At 42.4% G+C, this 16,300-nt stretch overlaps 1 protein-coding gene across 4 annotated transcripts in view; it reads left to right on the top strand.

The window, feature by feature from the left end:
• The first annotated feature begins 59 nt into the window (after positions 1-59).
• Positions 60-16,300, top strand: part of Ogfod1 (2-oxoglutarate and iron dependent oxygenase domain containing 1) — a 31,569-nt gene continuing 15,328 nt past the window's right edge. For 2 of the 4 annotated variants that reach the window (XM_085843697.1, XM_021170840.3), the window contains exons 1-4: positions 60-400; positions 2,085-2,230; positions 10,144-10,190; positions 14,954-15,054. In XM_085843697.1, the coding sequence (XP_085699823.1) occupies positions 247-400; positions 2,085-2,230; positions 10,144-10,190; positions 14,954-15,054 (448 nt within the window). In that variant the 5' untranslated portion in view covers positions 60-246. Of the gene's footprint in view, positions 401-2,038; positions 2,231-2,632; positions 2,680-10,143; positions 10,191-14,953; positions 15,055-16,300 lie in introns of those variants that run through there. The other 2 variants (XM_029480446.1, XM_085843698.1) reach the window with 2 other exon arrangements.

The following is a 16,300-nucleotide window of genomic DNA, read 5'->3' as shown; positions in this document are numbered from 1 at the left end:
AATACACTCGGGAGGCAGGAAGTTGGGAGGCAGGCCACTGCGACCACTCGACCAATTGCTGGTGGCGTGACGCAATATGTTGATTTTCCATTGGTTACTTGTGTGGAGATCCCGCCTCCCTGTGCTTTACTGCCTTTCCATTGGGTAATGCTGGTGAACTAAGGAAAGAGGGTTTTCGGGAACTGTAGTTTCTGGAGGGAAGTAGCGTCCTGACTTCCTTGGCGTGGGTCTGTGCATGGTGAGAAGATGAACGGTAAGCGGCCGGCGGATCCTGGCCCAGCGCGGCCAATGAAGAAGGGAAAGAAGCAGGTATCGGCAGAGTTTTCGGACGCTGTCACTGAAGAAATCCTGAGGAAGCAGGTGGCTGAGGCCTGGAGCTGCCGGACACCGTTCAGCCATGGTAATAGGGTGCTGTAGGGAGGCGCGGCAGCAAAAGGTGTGGGGAGGATCGCAGCCACCTCCGACCCGGGCGCCGACTGCTGCTCGGTTCATTCCAGATTCTGCTTGATTTGACAAGCCTGGGGAGGAAAATAAATATAAGCTCCGGACACTATGGGGAAGTGGGAGACATGTAGCCTGGGGGTTGAATTCTAGAATCAGAGGTCACTCAGAATCCCTCTGCTGATTGTACGTCATTGGGCAATGCATATAACTTTGCTTAAGGACCAGTTTCTTCGTTTATAAAACGGAATCGTTAATAGTATTCCCCCTCCGAAAGATGGGATTGACAAACTAATGTTTGTAGACATTAATAAACGTTTCCTTGAGAACCGGTAAATAGCTAGTAAGCGAGGGTCACTCTCCCCTGTTAAATGGACTGTCTAACCCACGCTGGTGTTGAGAGCTCCCAGAGAAGCAAGCACCTGGATTTACCAGTTTTCACGTACCTTGTCGTTGGCCTAAGTGACGCACAAAACCAACATAATCTTGAAAGGAACGATCATTCCAGACATAGCTACAAGTTATATACAATGTGACTCTGGCTGGGTGCGTCTTGAATTTTCCCAGACTTGCCGATTGTCTGTTTCATTTGAGTGTTTAAACAGGGGAAACCCTGGGCGCTCAGGACGCAGACAGAAGATGATTACATAAAATGCAGACTCCGGCTGCCCAGTGACTTCTCAGTTTCTTTGTCTGTTGCAAAGGTGTAATAACTATTATCAATTCCTCAGTTGTAGAGAATATAAAAAATGCTTGTAAGGCACCACTGGGTCAGGATTGGTTGTTACTCATAATCTAATGGAAGTGAAATCAGTTAGAGGTTAAAAACCACCTGATTTAAAAAACAAACAAACAAACAAACAAAAAACCCAGAAATTTGGAGAAAGAAAGGGTGGTATTAAAGAAATAGCCAGCCAGTTTTGCTACTTTTATTTAATTTGCTAGTCTTGTTTTACTTCGCTCTGGAGAGAATGAGTTAAGAATCTAAAACATAGCTGGGTGTGGTGGCGCACGCCTTTAATCCCAGCACTCGGGAGGCAGAGGCAGGTGGATTTCTGAGTTCGAGGCCAGCCTGGTCTACAAAGTGAGTTCCAGGACAGCCAGGGCTATACAGAGAAACCCTGTCTCGAAAAACCAAAAAAAAAAAAAAAAAAAAAGAATCTAAAATGTGGGACTAGAGAGATGGTTCAGTGTTTAAGAACACTGACTGTTCTTACAGAGGTCCTGAGTTCAATTCCCAGTAACCACATGGCTCACAACATCTGTAATGGGATCCAATGCCCTCTTCTGGTCTATCTGTAGAGAGGCACAGTGTACTCATGTACATAAAACAAATAAATGAATAAGTTGTAAAAGAAAAAGAATCTAAAATGCATTTGATGCAAGATTCGGTAAACTAAATAACTTAAAATAAAAACCAAGAGCTTCCATTGGTGTCGTCCCTTCCACTCATTAAAGCCTAACAGGGAAGCATAGTATCTGAGAACAGTAGTTTTGAATGAGCACAGTTCTTCATGAATTTTAGACTTTAACTATTGGACTACCAGAACTTCATGATGGTCTCTTCTTGTATTCTATTATGCTGCTTGGTGGTCAGACATACAGAAGAGAGGAAAGACCAGGTGCTATTTTCATTCCAACAGAAGCTATTGCCTTGGACGTGGACCCTTTCCTCCACTGTGTGATCCCAAACTTCATCCAAAGCCAAGACTTCCTGGAAGGACTTCACAAAGAACTTTTGAGCCTGGACTTCCATGAAAAGTACAATGATTTATATAAGTTCCAACAGGTAATTAATTCTCATTACATTCATTGGCTCTTCCTCCCCAGAAATCCCTTAGCTATAAAATCATCCACTAATCGTGGCTGCAGAGATAGCTTAGAGGTTAAGAACACTTATCGCTCTTCCAGAAGCCCCAGTCAGTTCCCAGCATCGACTTCAGGGGAATTCACGAATCCCTAAAATCACCCAGTGTGCACACCCACAACCAGATACACATGCATCCATGCAACTTATCTATTTACTTATTTATTAAGACTCAAGGTTCTAGATTAGGTCTGTTTCAGTCTTCACCTTGGCATTGACAAACATTCCTTTAACATGACCTTACTGAGGGTTGACTGTATATTAATTGCTGTGACAGTTATGAGGGAGATTTTTTGACAAAGTTCTGCCCTCTTACATCTACAGTAATAAAGATGATAGTGACAGAGATGAAGAAGAAATGCTTTAAGCTGGTAAGTGAGTGGACCATGAACACCGGGGTGACATATCCTTGCGCGGTGGCATGGTGGAGAGTCTTCTATTTCAATATAACAGCCACTCAAACTCTTGAGTTCATGTCTTGGCTTTTGTGACTTGACATATTGTAGTTACAATATTCTGTATTGCAATATATCTAGGAGGAAGGGAAAATTGTTTTTCCTTTGGGCAGTAGCAGAGCTGTTTTGATCCCAACACTGTGAGTACACCAAGCACATACTCCACTGTTGCTTCACCCCCAATTTTCCATTCTTTTTTGGTGGGCAGTAGAAGTTAACAAAAGGAATTATCTTGAAATCAAAGTTGTCTTTTCCTACTCTTAGAAGGCAGCCCTGTCTAGCACAGAAGTACAAGTCGTTGGTATGAAGCCATCTTTAACACATGGATCATCGCTCTCTCATAAGCTCTCTAGGCTTGTCAGGGTTGAAAAATTCAAAAAGGGGCTGCAGAGATGGCTGAGCAGATAAGCATCCTAGCTGCTCTTTCAGAGGACCCGCATTCCAGTCACAGCACTTAAATGGTTGCCCCCACCCATCTATAACTCCAATCCCAGGGACTGGATATACATGAATATATACCCATACATGTAAAATAAAATGATGAAGCAGATGAAGAATTATCTCTGCTTTCTTTGCATTTCCCCCTTGATTTTTATCTGGAATAAGAGAGCGATTAACATCTTACTCTTTTATGCTATAGCTGATCATCTGCTCAGATCCTACCCCACTCTAGTTTGTAGACCTTGTACATATGATTGAATTACCCAACCTAAATACTCACATGATGAGACACACAGATTCTAATGAAAAATCATACTTTTATCCAAGTTTATTAGATTAATGAAAAACCACGGTTATCTGCTGTTATAATTTTATCAACTTTTCAACCCTAAGCAATGTGTAATTACTAAGTTGAGGGGTGTGTGTTCAGCAATGTGGATGTACATGTGTGCCTTTTCTCGGGCACTATCCACCTTTACTTTGAATCAGTTTCTCATTGGCCTGAAGTGCATCATCAAGGCCAGGCAGGCTGACCAACGAACTTAGCACTGAGATTGTAAGCACATGCCAGCCAGCTTCTTCTCTGCGGGTTCCGGGGATTGAACCTACATCCTTGTGTGGTCAGGCAAGCATTGTAATGACTGAGCTCTCTTCTCAACCTCAGGATGTTTTTTATTTGATGCTGTTTGACAAAAGAAAGTGTTTTGTTAATATGAAATCAGAATGAGCAAAAAAACAAAACAAAACAAAACCCAAAACAAACAAAAAAATGGCTATGGGTGGTAAATGAGAAAAACTATTGCCTATTGTAAAATCATTTTTACCTTGCTCACTTTTAGGAAGGATCTCTTTACCTGTATACTTCTTTGCATGTGCTATAAATTTAGCATATAATTGGGTCTCTGACATATTCTGACCATCTAATGTGTTATAGTTTATATATGCTCGGCTCAGCGAGTGGCCCTGTTGGAGTAGGTGTGGCCTTTTTGGAGTAGGCAAGTCACTGTGGGCTTTAAGACCCTCATCCTCACTGCCTGGAAGCCAGTATTCTACTATCAGCCTTCAGATGGATGTAAAACTCTCAGCTCCTCCTATACCACGTCTGCCTGGATGCAGCCATGTCCCTACCTTGATGATAATGGATTGAACCCCTGAACCTGTAAGCCAGCCCCAATTAAATTGTCCTTATAAGAGTTGCCTTGGCAGGGCAGTGGTGGTGCATGCCTTTAATCCCAGCACTTGGGAGGCAGAGGCAGGCAGATTTCTGAGTTGGAGGCCAGCCTGGTCTACAGAGTGAGTTCCAGGACAGCCAGGGCTACACAGAGAAACCCCATCTGGAAAAAACAAAAACAAAAAAACAAAAAACAACAAAAAAAAGTTGTGTTTACAGCAGTAAAACCCTAATTAAGATAGAAGTTGGTACCAGGGATTGGGGTATTGCTGTGATAGGACTGACCATGTTTGGTTTTTTTGTTTTTTGTTTTTTGTTTTTTTTTTTGGAAGAATGTGGATTTTGGGACTTTGGATTTGGAATGCACTGGAATGCTTTAAATGGGACTTAATTAGCCATCCTAGTAGGAATATGGAAGACTTTGTTGCTGAGAGTGATTTGAATTATGGGGATCTGGCCCAAAAGATTTCAGTGGAGAATTTCAATATATGGCCTAGAGACTGTTGTGGTAGTATTTTGGTGAAGAATGTGGCTGCTTTTTGCCCTTGTCTGAAAAGTCTGCCTGAGGCTAAAGTGAAGAGACTCAGATTACTTGCATTGACAAGTCTCAGAAACACCTATCATTGACTTTGTTCTCTGGTTAAGTCTCATGAAGAGCATTTTAAGCAAGCATAGCAAGCTGAAAAAGGAAAAATATAAAATATATGGTTTGAGTTTTAATGGGGCACTAGGAAGTGAAATGGAGTTGAATTCTGTGTTCAGAGATATTAAATTGAATTAAGGGAGTAGTGACCTTGTGACAAGATCCCACCCACCTAAGTTTAGGTCCAGACTTGGTTGTACAAGCCTTTAATTCCAAGAGGCAAATGCCAGCAGATGTCTGAGTTCAAGGCCAGCCTAGAACAGAGCAAGTTTTAGGTGAAGAAAAACTTAAATTCAAGCTTGGTGGACCACACCTTTAATCCCAGTGTTTAGGAGACAGGCATGCAGATTGCTGCTGAGTTCAGGGTCAGGCTACAGAGCAAGTTCCAGGACAGCCAAGCTAAGACAGTGAAGGAGTTGGAAAACAGAAAGCTGGTGATAATGTAATAAAACAAGGAGGCCCTGTTTCAGCCCCAGCAAGCAGCAGATTTTGACAGCTTTGGCCACGTGGCTCTACCTTTAGAGTCCAGAATAGAAGGGACTACTGAGACAATTAATGCTGGTTAGCTAGAGCTAAGAAATTAATGGTGATTAAGAAGAGACCAGCATCACTGAGGTGAAATCTTCTGAGAAATGTTTTCTGAGAGCACAAAGAAGCTGTGTTCCAGAGATAGCTACGGTTGTACCTCATACTGCAACTGTACTTGGTAATGTGTAAGAGTCACCCAGGTGGTACTGGTTTTGAAGGTATGAAGGGGTCATGAAGAGTGGCTGAGGTTTAGCATTGTGAGAGGCCATGGAAGGCCATTGGTGAAGGTACAGACTCAGTTACAGTTGATGACCCGGGACTGAAGGGGTTCTATGAAGGAGTTGAGGCTCGGCGCCATGAAGAGAGCCCATGAGGGGCTATTGATGAAGCTTAGGTGCAGTGGAGGACCCCAGTGTATTGGAGATGCCAGTACCATGGGATGATCACCAAGAACATCAACCTGAGCTTAAGAGTACTACAGAGGGCAGAGCTGGAGAAGTGATGCCAGCCCTTTGGGGAGCCCAGAAGATCATGTATGGATCCCAGACACTGAAACCAGAAGCTGTTAATGTTGAAGTTGCCTTGGAGACCCCAAGATGTTCGATTCCAGGGCTATCTGCTGAGGAAGGCTGCTAACAGGGAGTGGAACCAACCCAGGAGGAAGAAGTTTGTTGCAGTCAACAAAGATTAAAAAAAAGAGTTGAAAATCTGAAGACTGCACTGACAAGGAGATGCAGAGTGTATCTTGCTTTGGGGTTTGTAGTTAAGTGATTAAATGAATCTCAGAAGAGACTTTGAACTTTGGACCTTTAACATTGTTGAGACTGCTGTAGAGTATGGGGACTTTGGAAGTTGGACTAAATGTATTTTGCATTATGCTATGTTTAAGCATGGCCGCATAGACTCATATATGTTTGAACAAGCCTATAGGGGCCAGAGAGTGGAATGTGATGGTTTGTATATGCTTGGCCTAGGGAGTGGCCATGTTGGAGTAGGCTTGTCATTGTGGGTGTGGGCTTTAAGACCCTCATCCTCACTGCCTGGAAGCCAGTATTCTGCTAACAGCCTTCAGATGGATGTAAAACTCTCAGCTTCTTCTGTACCATGCCTGCATGGATGCTGCCATGTCCCTACCTTGATGATAATGGATTGAACCCCTGAACCTGTAAGCCAGCCCCAATTAAATTGTCCTTATAAGAGTTGCCTTGGTCATGGTGTTCACAGCAGTAAAACCCTAAGGCATAATGCACCTGTCATTAGGATTTATGTAATAGTCTATCTATTTTAAGCATTACCAAATGCATACATTATGACAGCCCTCGGTCATTAAGTTCTCGTCAGAGCCCTGTGAAGGAAGAGTACTACCATTCCTGTTTGGCGAGTAGGAAGCCACATACATTTTTCCTTCAGTTCAGAGTTGTCCCTTTAAAGTAACAATAATAACAGAAACCTATTGGATTTTTCTTTTCATTAAAAGATTTTCAATCAAATGAAAATTTAGAAGCTCTGGAGCTAACTTTCCCTTCTATTTCCATCCTGGTGTTTGTTGTTCGCTTGCTTGCTTTGAGGTTAGTTTGACTTGGTGTGATTTGTTTGATTGTTTGTTTAGAGACTGGGTGTCTAGATAGAGCCAGGGCTAGCCTCAACTGCCACTCCTCCTGCCTGTACTTCCTGGGTAGGGAGGGTCCAGGCCTGTGACATCCCACCAGCTAGCACAGTTCTTAAAACTGCAGACTGCTTCAAGTCCTTCTCATCCTCCTGTCAGCACACACTATCACGCTTTTGACTTTATCACTGCCCTGGAACTATACCTATTGAGTCACTCCAGCCTCCACATAAGTAAATCCCATCATCGCTAGGCATTCTTTGACCTTTCATGAGACTGACACGTACGTACTATGCTACAAAGGCGGGCAGTCCTCCATTTCTCAGAAGCATTTGCACTCCCTCCTGGAGACACATTGCTCCTCTCCTATCGGGGTACCATACTGACTTAATGATTTTTCTGTTACTGTGAAGAGACACTATGGCCATAGCAACTTATAGAAGAAAGCATTTAGTGAGCACTTACAGTCCCAGAGGGTTAGAGTCCATGGCCATCGAGGTAGCAAGTATAGCAGCAGCAGGCAGGTAAGCACGATTCCTGAGCAGTAGCTGACAATTCAAATCACTCACAAGCACAAGGCAGAGAGCTATAACTAGAAATCTTGTGAGCTTTAACATCAAAACCCATCCCCAGTGACACACCTCCTCCAACAATACCACACCTCCTGTTCCTTCCCAGTAGTCCACCAATTGGGAACCAAGCATTTAAATAGACAAGCCTGTGGCAGCCAATCGCATTCAAACTACTACACATACTCTCTTAATTTTTCTTTTTTATTGTAGATCACTTTTTCTTAGTTTCCTTTGCTGAGTTTTCCTCTTATAACCACCAGTTTTTAAAAACTTTAATATTATTGGGAGAGGCGCAGTGGGACAGTGAGTCAAAGGACGGCTCTGTGGAACTGGGCCTTGCTCTTCCTTTCACCTTTATGTCGGCTCCAGGGAGCACACACTGGTCAGCAGGGTTTCACACACGCACCTTTACACACTCAGCCATCTCACCAGCTTATATAACCAACGTCCTAATGACAGAGTCCTTCCTAATGCCAGAACTGCTCAAGGATTGGATCTCTGAATTAAGATCGAACACAGGTTTCCATGGAGCCTCATAGCTTGCTGTCTCTTGCTGGATGTCTCTGGGTTAGGACCAACACTAAACTAATCTCCTTCAGCTCATTCTGTTCTTCCCCTTGGTCTCAGATCAAGATGAATCCATTCTTAACTCCCAGTTCACTCTTCATGCCCCGTCCACCATGGATGCATCCTTCCCTGCCTCCCAAAACACTTCCTACACTTCCACTGTCAACAGAGTTCACCCTGTCCAAGCTGTCTCTCTCACCATAGTTATATATTGGAGTATTAGGCAGTCTCCTATCTTCACCCACCTACATAACTGTCACCATTAGTTCCTTTCTGTAACTGGATTCAAGAGAATTGGAAAATTAATGTTCACATCAAAACCTGCTCACAAATGTTCATAGAAGTACCATTCATTTATAGTAGTTGTAAAGTAGAAGCAACTAGATGTCTATCCACGAGTAATGCTAAACGAAATGCAGTATTCCAGGCTAGTGGAGAGTAAGTCAGAGCTGCAACATGAGTGAACCTTAGAAACATTTTGGTAAATGACAGAAGCCAGACTCTGGGACCAGTGAAATAGTTCAGCAGGTAGAAGCACTTGCCACTGAGTTCAGACCTGAATTCAGAGCCCACAGAAAAAGGCTAGATGTGTGTCAAGCATCTGTAATCTCAGCCTCCTCTGGTGAGGTAGGAGGTGGAAGCATGAAGCCTGTGGGCCAGCTAGCCTGGAGTCCAGTACAGTAGAAATAAGAGAGACCTTCCCTCAACAAAGTGCTGAACCCTGATGTCTGTGACCATGGCACAGCCATGGCACATTAGTATTACACATACTAATGCACATATACACATACTAATAATAATGAATATAAATAAGTTAAAATAAGCCAGACTCAAAATGTTAATTGTTATGTAATTTCTTTTAAATGTCCACAATAGGCAGATTGGCCATAGAAACAAAAACTAGGGTGGTGCTTGTTACAAGTTAGTAGTAGAAAACAATGGAGGTTGACTGCCTAATAGACACAGGATTTCATTTTGTAGTGTTAAATTCTAGGCTTATGCAACATGGTTGCCCGCATCATGAATGTGTGAAACCCATGGAATTATATACTTTCAAGAGGTTAAAATATTTGATTCTATACAATGAGGATTTCCTTTCAAGATTTTTTCTCATGGGGGCTGGAGAGATGGCTCAGAGTTAACACTCAATGGCTGCTCTTCCAGAAGTCTTGAGTTCAAGTCCTAGCAACTATATGATGGCTCATAGCCATCTATCATGAGGTCTGGTGCCCTCATCTGGTGTGTAGGCAGAACACTGTATACATAGTAAAGAAATTTAAAAAAAAAAAAAAAGATTTTACCTCATGTTCCTTCTTTGCCTGAAAACTAGTGACTCGGGTGACAGCCAAAGTACATAGCATGGCTCCAGGCCACCACAGTGCTTTGCATTAGGCCTTTGAGCCTCATCTCCCTCTGCTTCCCATTTGATTTCCCCAGCCACTTGGGGTTTTTTTGTTTTGTTTTGTTTGCAGCGATTTGCCTCTTCCTCATTGAGGTCCAGCCTGGGTACCCTGCTTATCATTGTAGACCCTTCCCACTCTCAACACAGCCCATTCCTCTCTGTCTGCAGTTGTCCTGTGCATATGTCACCTTCATGCTAATAAATCACTTTTTTATGTCTATTCTATGTCTCCTTCAACAAACCTAAATTGTTCTGTAATAACCACTTAGCTATTTGTTGATTGAGTAATGTACAGTCACGTGCCCATGTCAGAGCTGCAAAATGGAGTGGTCACATATCAGACCAGGTAGTTCTCTCCAGAGCCTAGGCTCCTAGCCACAGAGTTCTACTATTGGAGTCCTCTTTGCATATTTAACAAGGAAATCTTTTTTTTCCCCCTTTATGATCAAGTCTGATGATTTGAAGAACCGAAAAGAGCCCCATATCTCAGCTTTAAGGTAAGCAAATAATTACACTCGTTAGGTGCCAAATGTGTGTTAGGCACAGCACTGAGTTTTAAATATTAGGTCATAAAGTCTATGTTGACGTTTTTGTGTTTGGTAAAGGACGTAACAAACCCTAAGAAACTAGATAACTTCTTTAAGATAACCCAACAGAACTTGAGAGAGCTAAGATACAAGTTTAAGCCTTGGATCACTTGATCACCCTCTCTCTCTCCCTCCTTCCCATCCTCACACCCTTCTTTCCTTTCTTTTTCCCTTCATTTCAGACAGGGTCTCAGGCTGGTCTAGCACTGTCTATGTATGTAGCTCAAGCTGGCCTTAAAGTGACAGAAGTCCTCCTACCTCAGGTTACCAAGTGCTGATTACAAACATGAGTCACCATGTCTGACTCCAAATTCTTAATAATAAAATGTTTGGCTTTCTTAGTTATGGATGAAGCAAAGTAACAATGGCGATAGCATTTTCTGCTCATGAAGCTAGGAAGTACTAAAAGTTACACTCCAGTGTTGACAGGTAGATCCATTTTCGTACTGCCACAGTACTTTAGAAGATCGTGTATCGAAACCCTTAAAAGTAGGTATTTTAAAAATTATTATGCTCATGAGTGGTTTGCCTGCTTGAATGCATATGCACCATGTGTATCCAGTGCCCATGGACATCAGAAGATGATAAAGGAACCCCTGGAACTGGGGTTCCAGATGGTTGTGAGCTGCCATGTGGGTTCTGGGAACTGAACTCTGCAAGAGCAGCTGGTTCTCTTAATCAGAGCCTCCTGTCTCTATTTGCACAAGTATGCACATTTTATAGAGTAGTCCTGAGGTCACGACAAAAGAAAGACGTGCTCAAAGAAATTTCCATACAAGAAATGACACCATTAATATATGTGTGTATTTTAATAAACATAATATAGTCACACTCTACTTTGTGAATACACTGATTTTTTTTTAATCTCTAAGATCTAGTATCCAGGATAGTTGCTATTTTATTCTCTTGTAGTTAGCAACCTCTTCACCCCTTAGAGATGCATAACAGTTACTACCACCAAAGACATCTCAGACGCACTGAAATACAGTTTTCAATAGAAAAGAACTGCCACACACATAAACTTCTGTACATGTCTACCAACTAAAAGAAAGTTTCTTTTTACTTCTTTGGGCTTTTTTTTTTTTTCCTGTGATGAGCATGGGCTTTATAACAGACAGCTGGGAAGTTATTTTTTTTCTTCTTTTTTCTCTGGGACGCTCCCATATATGATAGCAGCCTGTGCAGGTTATTTCTTTTTCTTTCTTTCTTATTTTTTGTAAAGATTTTTTTTTTAAATATTTGGTTTTTGTTTTTTTGTTTTTCGAGACAGGGTTTCTCTGTATATCCCTGGCTGTCCTGGAACTCACTCTGTAGACCAGGCTGGCCTCAAACTCAGAAATCCGCCTGCCTCTGCCTCCCAAGTGCTGGGATTAAAGGCATGTGCCACCACGCCCGGCTGCAATATTCTTTTGCACATGTCTGCTTGATACTTTTCTGAGCAAATGTTTTTTATGTGTTGACTTTATGTATATATGAGTACACTGTAGCTGTACAGATGGTTGTGAGCCTTCATGTGGTTGTTGGGAATTGAATTTTAGGACTTCTGCTCACTCCAGTCCCTGCTCACTCCGGCCCAAAGATTTATTTATTATTATAGATAAATACACTGTTGCTGTCTTCAGACACACTAGAAGAGGGTGTCAGGTCTCATTACAGATGGTAGTGAATCACCATGTGGTTGCGGGAACTGAACTCAAGTCCTTTGGAAGAGCAGTCAGTGCTCTCAACCGCTGAGCCATCTCGCCAGCCCCCAGGTTATTTCTTTCTATCTAGAAGTATTGCTTATGTGTTAGCTGTAAATCATATTTCATACTAATTTAGACTTTCCCCCTAAAGAGAAACAATTTCACTTTAACATATTTCATCTTATTGGTGCCAAACACCTGTCGTCTCTGGCTGAGCATCATTGCATCCCGGCAGAGTCACAGCTAAGTGACATGAGTGCGGAACGTCCCTGACCATTACAGAAAGTCGCTCCTTTTATTTGCCATGTATGCTCGGGGCATCCTCATGAATCACATTAAAGATGCCAAGAATTCAAGAAGACAGAAGCCTGTCCCTGTGATGCATTCACAGAGTGTGGAAAGGGCGCTCTGTAGCATCCCTTTTGGAAGTTGATGATACTAGTTGGCTTTTCAGAAGTGTTTATCCCCAGCCTTCCCCCTACCATTGTCTGAAGACCAGGGTAGCAGCTGGCTGTGTTGGCCCATTCTGCCTACGTGGCCCCTGTGCCTTTAGACTTTGCTGAACACTTCTGGGGTTTTCCCAGCCAAGCACAATATCTTATAGAATGTAAACATTATAAGAAAATGGTAGTGGACACTTTTCCCCAGGAGACTTACTATGTAGTAATTGACAGCACAATTGCATTTTATAGGAATTTCTGTTCCGTGCATTTTTGAATGAGCCAAAAATACCATATCTGTACCTAATATAATTTGATCACATGTAAATCTTTTAAATACTTAGATTCAGAGTTTTTGTTTCTTGTTTGTTGCTGTATTTGTTTTTGTTATTATTGTTTTCAGATGGAATTTTCCTGTGTCGCCCTGGGGGGCCTGGCACTTACGGCAATCCTCCTGCCTTACCTTCCTCCACACTGGGATCAGAGTTTTGTACTACATGTCCAACTAAAGGGTTTTAATTATCAAACTTAACATTGTTTCAAAGTTGACTAACGGAACTAGTTATAAATTGTATTAAAGAGGCTTCTACACAAAGACCAGAAGCCTAGCTTAGCTTATAATAGAAATAAATGTTCATTATCTTTTTCTACTTACACCCTGCTAGCATCAGAACATCTGTGGGTTTTGTTGACTGTTGTGTGATTAATTTAGTACTTATTGTTACTACAACTTAAAGTCATTTTGTGGGCCGAGTGTGTTGGCTCAGCTGGTAAAGGTGTTTGCCACCAAGCCTGATGACCTGAGTTCAATTCCCAGTACACACATGGTGGAAGAAGAGAACTAATTTCTACATCTTGTCCTCTTACCTCTACATGTCTTCCATGGTACATGTACACACACACACACACACACACACACACACACAAAATTTAAATTTTAGAAAGGTGATTTTATGATCTCCTGCAGCTGTTCACCAAGTGCTGGAGTCCGTAGCACTAACTGCTCAACTCTGGATCCAGCTTCTTGCCTTTGTGAAAGCAAAGTAGCATCAAATACATAAAATGCAGAAATGGGTTTATTGACAGTTATGTCCCAAAAGTGAAGAGAAAGCTGTTTTCAGTTAGGATACAGTTAAAAGCCAGGAAAGGTGTACATGTAGATTTGACCCAAACTAGAATTACTTAAAAAAAAAAAAGCCAGGCAGTGGTGGCGCACGCCTTTAATCCCAGCACTCGGGAGGCAGAGGCAGGTGGATTTCTGAGTTTGAGACCAGCCTGGTCTACAGAGTGAGTTCCAGGACAGCTGGGACTGCACAGAGAAATCCTGTCTTGAAAAAAAAAGGAAAAAAAAGTCCTAATTTCAAGGGCACATCACTGCATTAGTATTAGTGCTTATGATACAGAGATTTATAACAGGAAATGCATATTTGATCTTAGTCCCCATTCCTGGCACCAGGCTCCTAAAACTTAAAATGTTGAGATTAATAAAGGCAAAGGGAGAATCTTTTGTTAGGAAAAAACCCTTTCTAAAATACCAGAGCTAAAGGTAACGGACAAGTCTGGGGAAGGAGAAACAGTTGCCAAGAAGATAACTAAGAGGGTTACAGCTCTCGGCCCTAACTGTTCTACCTCCAGTAAAAACAAGGAGGATGTTCGGATGAGGTAGGAGGATGCCACAAGTTTGGGTCTAGCCTGAGCTTCGTGGTACATTGTAGACCAAGACTGAACTATAGAGCATAAGATCTTGTTTCAAAGAGAAGAAGGGCTTACGATAGGCTGGATCCATCACCCGTGGCTAGTGGTTTGTTCAATCACTCATGACTACTAAGCCCAGGTTTTCTGCAAGAGCAGGGAGTGCTGTTAACCTCTGAGCCTTCTCTTCAACCCCTGAGTTGTTTCTTTTGATAATAAACTAGAACTACAGTAAGGAAACATTACCTAACAGAGGATCCAACTTGAGGAGGGTGTTGTAGGGGCCTCCTGTTTATACCCAGCCAACAGGCCTCATGAGCTGAACTTCTGATTGAGTCTGAAGATGGAACTAGTCCTGTGAGTCTGAGCCATTAATCCTGTACGTAGATAGTGTGTAAGAATTGAACTACTTCCAAAAATAGGTAGGTACCAGCAGAAAGCCCACAGATTTGATGTGGGCAGCAGAATGTGTAAAAATAGCAATTGAGTTTTCCCATTTGCTACTGAAAAGGCTCTCTGACAATGGGTGATTTGTAATGACAAAGTGATGTAAGGACTTACAACTGAGTCCAAAGTGCTGGTGTGGAGGACATCTCAAATGAAGGCAAACTGCTAGAGAATGAAATACATGAGGAGACTCGGAGCAAGTACAATAAGGTGGCTGGAGAGTTCCACTGTTTCTCTGGGAACTTGATGTTGCGCAAGTTTAAAGAGAGATAGAGCACCTCTCAGGGTCTCGTGAGTGAAATCTGAGAACTAGGCTCTTGAATTAAATGTGACCTTAAGAGAAGATATATAGGAATAGCACTGCTGCAGAGCTGCGGCCTCACGAGCTGTCTTTTGTTCACCCTTCTAGGAAACTTATGTTTGAAGATTTTCGGGCCTGGCTTTCTAAGGTTTCTGGCATTGATCTAGAACCAACCATTGACATGTCCTGTGCTAAATACGAGTTCACTGGTAAGGAGGCAAAAGCCCAGCTGTCTAAGGATTTTGAGGCTTTAACTTCACCATGACGGGAAGGTAGCATCAGGGTACCAGGTAGCTTTGGGGTCTTCCTTGTAAGAACTCAGCTCACATACAGAAATAACCATCACACCACACAGGGTAAGGTAATGGTTTTCTGTGGGTGTGTGACAGTTATTGAACGTATTTACAGAAAAGTTCTCATACCAGCCTGCACACAGTATTGTAAAACCCAAAAGGGGATGTTATAAATTCTCTTCTAAGGCTTCTCAAAGTTCCCATCTCCTTTAACGCTGGTTTTCCTTCTCTTATTTTGAATTTAGCGAGTGGATATAGGACATGAACACATAAATAGTAATAGTCCTGTCACCTGCCTTCCCTCCTCAGAGCTTTCTTTCGCCTTCCAGTTCCCCTTCAGAGCTCAGAAATGTGCACTGGAACATGTACGCCTTTTTACATGGAAGGAAAGGTTACTTAGTTTTACTGAATTTTGACGCGGGTTTGCTATCCTGTATGGCCTTTGGGAAGTCTAAATTGGTAAAGCGTTTTGGAGGTAAACTTAGTAATGCATGTGAAAAGCCACGGTGTTATCTTCAGTACTTGTTCTTCTTTATCGTTTTGTTTCCTTTGAGACAGGGACTGACTTTTGTAATTCAGGCTGGCTTCAGTCTAACAGAGACCATCTGCCTCTTGAATGACACCACATCCAGCTTAAATAGAAGGGCCAAGCATACCACAAATAATTGTGGTATTTTACTTGAAAGACAGTTGCAGTCCTGAGATTCCATAGGCCTGAACACTGCAGTCAGTCTTCCTCCGTGAGAGTTTCAGAGTCGGAAACTTGACAGGTCCGTGTTGTTCCCATCTAATTCATGGGCCTCGTTCACTTGTTACTATTCGATCCTTGAGGCAAAAGGACTGCATCCACTCGTCCTGTCTGCTGAGCCTCCTGCACTCTAGAATAACCTCCTGGGCTCCTAGACTTCCTGGACCTTGATGCATCTAAAGACTTATAGACAGTTATCTGTTAACAACTCCTTCAGCCTAGGTTTACCTGGTGTTTCCTTATAATTGAGTGATTCTCCTTGAGAAGTGCATTTGGAAGGAGTGTCCTAGCTAATGCTGAGCTTTTCTGAATCCTGCTGGATGATTCAAACTGACTATGTGTCATCTTCTTAGTGATGGGACCTTGTGACCTTGGAGGACTTACAGGGAGGCCAATCTCAGATTGCCACGCTTT

The sequence above is a fragment of the Mus caroli genome, unplaced genomic scaffold (genome assembly GCF_978045245.1).
Source record: "Mus caroli unplaced genomic scaffold, Mus_caroli_1 scaffold_10, whole genome shotgun sequence".
NCBI lineage: Eukaryota > Metazoa > Chordata > Mammalia > Rodentia > Muridae > Mus > Mus caroli.
Note: the sequence above shows the minus strand (reverse complement) of the source record. Positions and strands in the feature narration are given on the sequence as shown.